The sequence below is a fragment of the Pavona decussata genome, unplaced genomic scaffold (assembly GCF_977016875.1).
Source record: "Pavona decussata unplaced genomic scaffold, jaPavDecu1.1 SCAFFOLD_300, whole genome shotgun sequence".
NCBI lineage: Eukaryota > Metazoa > Cnidaria > Anthozoa > Scleractinia > Agariciidae > Pavona > Pavona decussata.
In genome coordinates this window covers 7,501-17,754 of record NW_028145697.1, presented here as the reverse complement: position 1 = coordinate 17,754, position 10,254 = coordinate 7,501, and the positions used below count along the sequence as shown (strand labels likewise).

Here is a 10,254-nt window from a genome sequence, read left to right as displayed (position 1 = left end):
ATAGTGGTTTGACTTTCTGTGAATCCTGTTTGGCGCACAAAATGAGAGTCCGATCACACACAGTTTATTTGAGTTGGGAAGGGGGAGGGGTGGCGGCTGGTTAAATCCTGAAAAGACGCCTGATCGGATGTTAAAACGTTAAATAAGCTCTTACGTCAGGGATTTATCAGCGTAAACCTGGACAAAAATAATTAAATTTTCGTTTCTCTCGCTAAACTTGAAGGACATTTATCCACGTTATACAAACTGGACCCTACCTAGATCGCACAGCAGTGGAAAAAGGAACAACATTTTCTGAGGGTCATTGATCCACAGATACGTCAGGAGCCCATAGAACAATACAAATAGCTGTAGCTAATTTTCCCCGCCACTGGAGCGGAAAATTTATATTTACACAGATATTACTTCCTTATCTCCAAATATTTTCCCTCAAAGTTGTACTTTCATTGAAAGCGGAAAGTAATTACGATCGACTTAGATTCCTGGAGAACAACATGTCAGTTCGAACATTTGTGGCATTGCGTGACATTTGGAAGACACTTCCGGCTTTCCAGGAACTGATGTCCGTCGAAATAGCTATCGATGGGAACGAACAAGCGAAAGCATAGTTCTAAACTCGTAGAAAATGGATCCTCGTGATTTATCTGGGAACTTTCCAGTGGAGCCAAATTTGCTTGAATCGCAGAAATCAGGCGAAAGCCGGTAAGGAATGTGTTGTATTTTAAAGCCTTGCAAAAGACGCGTGTTTCTCACGCCATTTTGGTTGACGGCAGGCGCAAGTAAAATATCGGTGAATCAATGGTTGTTTTACGTATGTAGAGCCTCTGTAGCAGGAAATTGAAAATTTTAAATAGCTTTTAGATATTTCAATCATATGCACCCCAAGGAAAATGACCCGATTAAACACGTTACGACGTTCGTAAACTGCCTTTTGGAATCCTGCCATGTTGTTTGCAATAAGCACACTTCTTTTAGAAGAATATGCAGTTTTAAAATTCCCTTTTTACAGCTGTTAAAGCATTATCCCACTACATTTATATCTTTGTTACGAAACATATTTCACGACGAGTCCAAAGCTGGCACAAAATTTCATAGGTCGGCAATCAATCAAGTTGTGTCAGTGTCTCCCCAAGCAAGATGGCGTCACAAAACAAAAAATAATTGCGTATTTTGACTGTAGTTTCCAAACTGAACAACTCTCTCTATGGCGGTCTTTCCGAGCATCTTTCGAAATCTACAACAACAACAGCAACAACAACAACTTTATTAAATATTCATATCTTTTACAGGAATACACACAGCCTGCGTATAGCAGAGCTAATCGAGGCGGGCTGTGTGAAATCTCAGACGCTGACTCGAAAAAAAACCTTTCTGGGAAACGCGATGAGGTCGTAATCAAGTCGGGATTACGCTGAGGGGAAAGATAAACATCTCTTATTTGATTCTAACTCAAAATCTTTTGAACGGATTTTTCCGCTTCGTGTTTCGGGCATCGCGGAAAAGACTGTTTGGCCTTGCGTTTCTCCTAGCAGTGGAAACCCGGGCGAACGACACTACCACGCTAAAATCGATATCAAAACCTGGAAATTGATCACGAATTCGAAAGAATACAGGAAGCAACAGGGAACGTTGAACTTATTACTGTTTGCTGATTGTTGTGTTGTAAGAATTATACAGTAAAGAATGTGAAAATCTAAGTTTGAAAATGTCTGGATGAGATGACTAATGCTCAATAGATCAGTTTGTTAAGCTCCAATTCAGTGCTTACATGTACTTCATTGCCTTGTAATCATAGTCGACTTAACTCACCTATTGAGTATTACGAATAGCATGTTGGCATGCTACTGGCTAACATGGTCTCCCTGGGCTGTTACCTGGTCAGCTAAGGTTTTTTTTCTTTTTCGTTGGCCAACTTTCGTCAATTTTGATAGGTCTTGGCCAAGGCCTCCTTTTTTTTTCTCAGACCAGGCTTTTGCCACAGACTTCCTTTGTCAGTGACCCGGCTCCTGTTAGAAGGGAAAGGGACGATTTCTACTGTTTGCTAGTTGCTGTGTTGTTAGAATATGCATTACACAAAATGGAAAATGAGAGATTTCACCAGACGAAAAATGCATTTTTCAGCAGATAAAAAAGTATGAGAAAGAAACAATTCTAACCCTGTCACCACAGTTTTCATTGTCAGACAACTATTTGAATTCACACTTGCCAGCCGAAGTGAAACACTTTTCTATAGAGGCAATTGTAAGTTAAACATCGTTCTTGTACCCCAGTTAATTATGTTCCAGTCCCCACGTTGTTAAATTGCACATTGAGAGATTGTAAGAAGAACACACATATTATTTTACAACAGTAATCTGTAAATTACTGAAAATGTCAATGGTCTTAAGAGTTGTGGGAAAGATTAGAATGCCCTTGAAGGTAACCTAATGCACACAAGTGTTATGACAGTCCTTGGAAATAATTTTAATTGTCCTTGTTCATCCTCCTAAACACAAGTAAAGACTTTATCAGACCCTCAGGAATCTTTCAAGATCCTTGAGGATCTTGGCTAGAAGTTTGAAGATCCTTGAAGATCTTGGCAATCTAAGGAGATCTTTGAAGTTGCCAGGAATATAGCTTTACACGTAAGGTCCTCAATGATCCTTGAGGATCTCGGTAAGAATTTTGAGAATCTTTGAGGAGCTGGAAAAGAATCTTGAGGATCTTTAAAGGTTCTTCTAGGGTTCTTCCGGATCCTTATGGGACTGTTGGCAAGAATAGATAAAGATCTTCGTAAGACCTTCAAGGATCCTTCAGGATTCTTAAAGCCCTTCACAGTAATAAATAAGGATCTTTTTGGGACCATTAAGGATCCTCAAAGATCCTCAAACACCCTTAAAGGATCCTTGAAGATCCTTGAGGATACTGGCGAGAAATTATAGGATCCTTGAGGAATTTTCTAAGAACCTTGAAGATCTTTATTAAGACCCTCACGAAGATCCCCATGCAGATCCTTTAGGATTCTTTAAGATGCTTGAAAGATTTTCGCCAGGTTGTGCTTTTAAGTTTTACTGCGCCAGACAGAAATCCTCTACCCCTTTGTAACCGACCTTACCAAAAGCACTTGCTAGTTTTTTTGCAACTGGTACCTGATCTAAGTAACCACCAATATTTTCAAGTTAAGAACGGAATAAATAATTTTGCCCGCATCCGAAGAACCCGGTTTTTGACTAAAAACATGACTATTCATAAAAAAATTTGCTCGCCATTTTCAGATTTGGGAAGTTTTATACTGAAAGCTACTTTAATTTCCCAGGGAGACATATGGAGAAAGATTTAAAAGGATACCGCAAAAGTTAAAGGAGGTGGTTGAATCCAAAGACGAAATGTAAGTGCTACTACGTGAATTGCATTTAACAAAGGAAACGCTTATCGCCTCTTAAGGGCGCCAGTTTGAATAAGGAGAGAAGGTTTAACTTGTTAGCTCTATCCATTACTGTTAATCTACCTCTCTCTGACAAGAAAAACATAATTTATTATACCACTCACAAGTAAAACAAAAAAATCAAGCATGTTAAGGCATGGCTCATTCTTTACTTATTTCCCCCCCTTCCCCCTTCCTCTCCCCTCCCCGCGAATTTAAAACTACCTGTGTTTGGAATCAATGTTTTTTAAATACCCAGAGTGGCCATAAGTTTGTAATCGATATATTACAGCTATCCGTCTGTCTGTATGTCTAGCTTCAGTAAAAAACGTCCAGGAACACATCATTCAGGCATATATTCTGTTAACTTGACGTAGATGACTCAGCTATGTCTAAGAAGGAAAATCACATTATTTAATTTGCGCGAGTCTAAACTGAAACATTTGCAAAAAGGAGTATATGGGAAAAATGAGGAAATGAAGGAGGCTATATTGGTGATTTGATAACTCTGTTCCTTAAACTGTCATCTCCAGCCCCTTGTGTAACTGAGTAACATAGTTTACCCGTTCACTGATAATCTCATTTTTAGGACTCCACACTATAAGGAAAATGTAACTGGCTGTTTTTAGGAACGCTCGGTCAAACATGTTTTGTTCCCCTTGTTTTATTTTTTTTAGTTTTGGTATTGGGAATTTATTTCTCAGACTCATATCAAATTAATGAGATGCTAATTGTTGACCTGTATAAAACAGGAGGGTAAACAAAGCCTAACCTAATGTGATCTAAAATGTGTACGACACTGACTAGTAAAACGTTATAAACCAAACGTTTATAAAAACTAAACAAGACGTTGCGGCCGAAAATCTCCGGCCTTCGTCGGTCTAAAAAAAATGACAAATAAGCAAACGCTTATCCAACGGTTCACAGTTTGCGCGTGCTACAATCACGACGCGTAACGAACGATCACCGCGCGAGAGAACAAATCACGTGAGTGAGCTATAAATTCCCGGAAAATCAATATGTTCATTGCCCGCATTTCGATCTCGCAGAGAATGCCAAGCTTCAAGAAAATCTCTTGTGGTAATCACGCACTTTGTCCGCCAACCAGCTCTGTCAGCCGCTGTGATTTGTACCTCACTCCAATTCTTCCATCCAGCCTTTTCCCTTTCCCTTTTCGCCGTCCTCCTCCATGTTGTCCTTGGTCTGCCCCGTTTTCGTCACCCTTCCGGTGTTTAGGTTAATGCAGCCCTGCAGTCTTTATTCGGTTCTTTCCTCATGGTGTGGCCGATGAATTTTCATTTCCGCCTTCGCACGTCCTCACCGAGATTTTCCATCTCAGCCATCATCAGGACTTCTTTGTTTGTAATTATTTCCTGCCAGCGTATCTTGCTTTGGAAGACGTTGATTTTGTCGATTTACATCAAGACTGGCTTTACGAGTGTCTTATATGGCCTGACTTTGGTTCGTCAACTGATGCTGTTGCTACTCCAAATCTTTTTCAATCTCAAGAATACTCATCTTGTTTTGACTACTCTGTTGTGGATGTCTTCAGTGTTTCCGCCCTCTTTGAAAACTGAAGCACCCAAGTACACAAATCTATCAACATCCTCTATTTCTCGTCCATTTACCTCCACCACATCGTTGCTCCGCGAATTTATTCGTAGCAGTTTACATTTGTCTACATTGACTTTCAGTCCCACCCTTTCTGCTTCATGGGCCAACTTATCGGTCTTAGTCTGAATGTGCTGCCTGGTTGATGACTAAAGGTTATATCATCCGCGAAGTCTAGATCCTCGAGCTTTGGGGTGAACTTACATCTTATACAGGTGTTCCCCTCTTGCAAGGTATTTCCCATTACCCAGTCAACGACTAGTAGGAATAGTTAACCTGACATGTTATAGCCCTGTTTCACTCCAGTTTTGATCTTAAACCCAGGGGGGGCCAGCAGCGAGGCCTGGATCCGAGTTTGCATGATCGCCCCAGTTAAGAAATTTGGTTTTCGAATGATTGACAGATTTCTTTACTGGGGCGATCATCACTTTCCGATAAGCGGCAAGATCAAAGGTAGCTGCCAGCCCCCCCCCCTGCTTAAACCATTCCGTTGTATCCTGGCCATCCACTACTGCGCATTGAAAGTTATCATAAAGCGTTTTCACCATGTTGATTATCTTGGATGGTATGCCGGAGCTTCTCATAATCAACCATAGGCTATCCCTGTGGACTGAATCGAACGCTTTCTCGAAATCTATGAAGTTAACGTACAATGATGACTCTATTGACTGTGCGATGATATTTCTCAATATGAAAATTTGCTCAGTAGTTCCTCTACCTGGTCGAAAACCTGCTTGTTCCTTTCTGAGGTTCGACTCTACTCCGATTCGTATCCTATCGATCACAATTCTCCCCATGACCTTACCGACAACTGACAGCAGCGTAATTAGACGCCAGTTCTTACATCCCTTCACATTTCCTTTTCTCGGCAGTTTGAAAAACAGTCCGTTTCTCCATTTTCTTGGTGTCTTCTCATCTCCGTCCACACGATGTCTATGATCTCCTTGACTTTAATGGTAGCATAGTCAATGTCAGCTTTAAGCAGCTCTGCTTGCAAGTTGTCAATTCCCGGTGCTTTTCTATTCTTCAGATGCCCTATTGCCTTCCTTACTTCGGTCCTGCGGGTTCAGATGTATCAATTTCTTCTATTTCATCTGGCAGTTCTGTCTCAATTTCGCTTACTGGATTACTAGGGTTCTCCCTATTTAGTACTTCAGAGAAGTGCTCCAGCCATCGCTTGGTTTTAATTTCTCTATCATTAAGGATTTTGCCGTTTTTGGCCATTACTGCAGCACTCTGCCTTGGCCTTTCGTTGCTTAATACTTTTGTCAAGGTATACAGTGCTTTCATGTGTTGTTGTTTAGCCGCATTTTCGGCTTCTTCTGCAATCTCTTCTGTCCATCTTCTTTTGTCCACCCTAACCTGTCTATTAACTTCCCTATCCTTCTGTCGGTATTCATCTTGCCCTCTCTTTTTTTTTTTTTTTGCCTCTTTGATCTTGCACCAATTAACTTCTGTTTGATGGCTTTCCTTTAGTTTATCAGAGTCCAAGCTTCCTGGCTAAACCATGGCTTGTTCTTCTTTATCTTATACCCTAGGGTCTTTTCTGCCGTTTGTACATAAGCTATCTCCACTTTTCATTTCCACTTCGTCTTCTTCTTCTTCCTCTCCTTTTACGGTCATTGGCACTTCTACTGCTAGTGCGTGGAGTCTGTTCTTCAGCTGTATGTTAAACCTTCTGTGTATATCATTGTTTTGGAGTTTCTGTGTGTTAAACTTCTTCTTGGTACTCTTTGTCACCGGTGCTCTTTAGAGCTTTAACCTGATGGTTGATCGTACAAGGAAATGGTCGCTGGCTACATCTGCTGACCTCATGGACCTGGTATCTAACACTGACGTTCTTAATCTTCTGTCTTCTGTTAACCAGAGTGTGATCTATCTGATTTTTTGTTCTTCCATCAAGCGAAACCCAGGTTTGCTTGTGAATTTCCTTGGGAGGAAATAATGTTTAGAATTCTTTCAGTCTTTCGCCATTATCATTAACGGTGCCCAGCCCGTGTCTTCCCATTACTCTTTCAAGGCCGTTGACAAGGTTTCCCACCTTTTCATTCATGTCTCCAATGATGGTTAACATAACATGTTTGTGTACCTGCTCGGCTACTTCTTGTAGTTTTCCATAGAAATCTTCTTTCGTTTGCTCATCAGCATCATTAGTTGGCGCGTACACATGTATCACCGTAAGCTTGACAAACTTAGAGTAAAATCTTGCCTTTATTACTCTCTCATTAATCGGTGACCAGTCAATTAGAGCCTTTGTTGCGTCTTTTGTCATCAGTATCGCCACGCCTTGCATGTGTTGATCGTCATCTCGTCCTGAGTAAAGTACTGTTTCGCCTGAACTCAATTTCATTTACTTGCTCTTGTCCACCAGCACTCACTTGTTCCCATAATTTGGATCTTCATCTGATTCATCACTTTCGCAACTTGTGCAGATTTTCCTGTAGTATACATCATTCTCACATTCCAGTTCCCTATTCTTATCTGAGCCCTTGGTGTCATTAGTGGTTTGTTCAGCTCCTGAGCTTCCTCTCGGCTTTGGCTCAAGGGCGTCATGCTTTGCTTACTTAAGCAAGGTACCACATTGGCCCCAAGAGAAGATTGTCGTCGAGTGTTTAAGGTTTCTGTAATCTGCTTTGTTTTAAGGGGGTGGGTGATTGGCCCACCGCCAAAGCCCCAACCTGGAGGACCAGGGGCTGTTCTTTGTCTGGCCTCTACCCCTCGACCGATCCGGCATGGTTAGACCTGCCAGGGACTAAAGTCCCAGCCAACACAGCTCTCAGGATCATTGAGACACCCAAGCCTCACCACCACTGCAAGGTGACATCCCTAGGTGAAGCCGAAAATCTATACTGTAGCCAAACTGATCCGCCTGTTGCGCTATCTTTGAGTTGTTATCGCCAACAAGCCTAACCTGACCTAACTGAATGGTGAGTGAGCCTGTCTTAAATTTTTTCTCTCCCTTTGATGATCACAGGAAAACAAAATAAGGTTCTTGTTTTACTAAATGGATATATAGTACAAACACACAAAACTCCACCAAAGATAATCGAGATCACTAATTTTTTTACGGCCAAACTTAGGTGGGATGGAAAGCAGAGCCTTTCCATTAGAGTTTCCGTGTCCTTAGGGAAAGAGTATGGCATGTAGGATGTATAAGGTTGCCTAACTTCTGAGAGGGCAATGGGTCAGAAGGTACAAGAAGGGACTAGAACTTCGAATGACAAACAGGAAATATAAAATAAACAAAGGGACCAAAGTTCTTCTTATCAGTTCTCACAAAGTTATGGTATGAAAGAAGTAAATCAATGTCATGTGAAAGATGGGAGATGACAAGCTGCGAGTTAAGGGATGGACGGGGGAAATGCGAAGTAAAAGCTTAGCTTGAAGTGAGAAAACGAATCGAGATGGGTTCCAAATACAAGGGTTTAAGTGGGGATAAGCACAAAAAACACTAAAGTCATATCTACGCAGGTCTGCAAAATCACTGGGAACTGTTTTAAAGAACTTTCATGCAAGGCAGACAATTAGCCTATAGACAATTGCACAATGCCTCATTGTGGTCGGACAGGCACAGCTAGTCAGACACTGGATTGACATAGACTACAAGGCCCATCAACCATAGTTTAAATACTTGAAAAACTTCTAGTAAGCTACGGATTACGAGTAGAAAATAAATCCAAAAAGTAGTTTAATTGTAGTTTCAGAGTCCGTAACATGAGATGGCAACCAGAATAGCTCTGTTTGTTTCTTTGTTGAGCGGAAGTGACTCATTCAGTTTGTGAGAGTTGTTCAGACATTGTCGCTTCAAACAATGTGTTTTCTGCTTGCAAGCACGCAATATAGTTATAGTGAAGTCTTGATATAAACAGAACGAATTAGTGAACTTTACAAACGTGTCTAAAGGTATTTTACAGAGTGAGATCCCTCCGCTAATAGGGGGAAACTTAAGTAAAAATTAAGTGACCATAAGAAAACTTAATGCAAAAAGCTATGAAAAAAAAAAAGACCTTGAAATAAATATCGCAGTGTCTGTTACAAAAACTAAGAATTGCACATACTAGAGCCCTTACACCCATCTTGTAGAAAGCTCGATAGACCAAGCCTTTATATTGTGCGTTTTAAAAGCGCTAGTTTACTAGATTTAAAGGCCCTGCAAAAGTGCCATATTAAGTGGTAATGCGTGACGAGAGGAACAATTAGGTAGACTACAAGAGGCAAAAACAACCTATAAACACGCACGTTATCGTCATAATCTTCGAACAAACGTTATCATGTTCTCTACGTCAAGGCTATATACTCGGTCTAAACAGCATGTACATGTTCAGTTACTCTGTTTATGCAGTTTGTGCTTCCTGTTTTGCTTCCTGTTGTCATTTTAGTTGTTCATCAATTCGTCCATTTATCAGTTTAGCGTATGTAATCATTTATTTGTACTACTTACTAGCCATTTTGCCTGTTTCTTTTTTTTTTTAGGTTAAATGAAGAGAAAAGGAAACACAGAGAGCTCTCTGAACTCTATGCTGATAGCTTAAAGAGAAATGGCACCGAAATTTGGGACTTAAAAAAGAAGTAAGTAATTAAATCTTGCATATATTGCATTTTCAATTTTTTCTATCTCAGGAAAAAAGTTGTAAATACTTGTCCGCAATTCATTTCTAATTCATATCCCATTCATGTCTCATACTATTTTGGTAATCAGTAGCTATGTTCATGATGAACTCCTTAAAAATCTCCGTCTTATCGCATGGCAATCTCTAACACAACGAATCATCCGCTTTCTTTTTCCTTATAATGCCGACACAGGCAAACAAACTATTATATAAATTTAGGTTTAAGCTGCTTGCTAAATCTTGTAAGTAGCATTTACCAAAAGTGATTTCTTGGCTCGTAAGGTAAAATATGAAATATCGATCGTATGATCTAAAGAACCGTCATGCAGATCGTTGCAATGAATCAGATGCTAATACAATCTGAGATTTCTGAAACTTTACTCGCAATTCAAAATTACTCTCTCAAAAGTTCTATTTTATTCAAGTGTTTTATAACATTTCTAATTGTAAGTAATGGTTGAGTTGTCTTATGTCATAAGTTTCTATTTTATAGAGGGCCAATGGGTTATCAGTTTCCTTACTGGCATGTGCTACCCTCTTAAAATAAAGTCCATTGTATTGTATTGTATTGCATTGTATTGTATTGTATTGTAATAAAATAAATAACAATAAAACAAAGAATTGTCTCAT

General features: G+C 40.1%; 1 protein-coding gene across 5 annotated transcripts in view; it reads left to right on the top strand.

The window, feature by feature from the left end:
• The first annotated feature begins 549 nt into the window (after positions 1-549).
• The window catches only part of LOC146454455 (uncharacterized), a 17,167-nt gene continuing 7,462 nt past the window's right edge, over positions 550-10,254 (top strand). For 4 of the 5 annotated variants that reach the window (XM_085095240.1, XM_085095242.1, XM_085095243.1 and 1 more), the window contains exons 1-3: positions 550-702; positions 3,296-3,367; positions 9,488-9,583. In XM_085095240.1, the coding sequence (XP_084951366.1) occupies positions 626-702; positions 3,296-3,367; positions 9,488-9,583 (245 nt within the window). In that variant the 5' untranslated portion in view covers positions 550-625. The remainder of the gene's footprint in view (positions 703-3,295; positions 3,368-9,487; positions 9,584-10,254) is intronic. The other variant, XM_085095241.1, reaches the window with a different exon arrangement.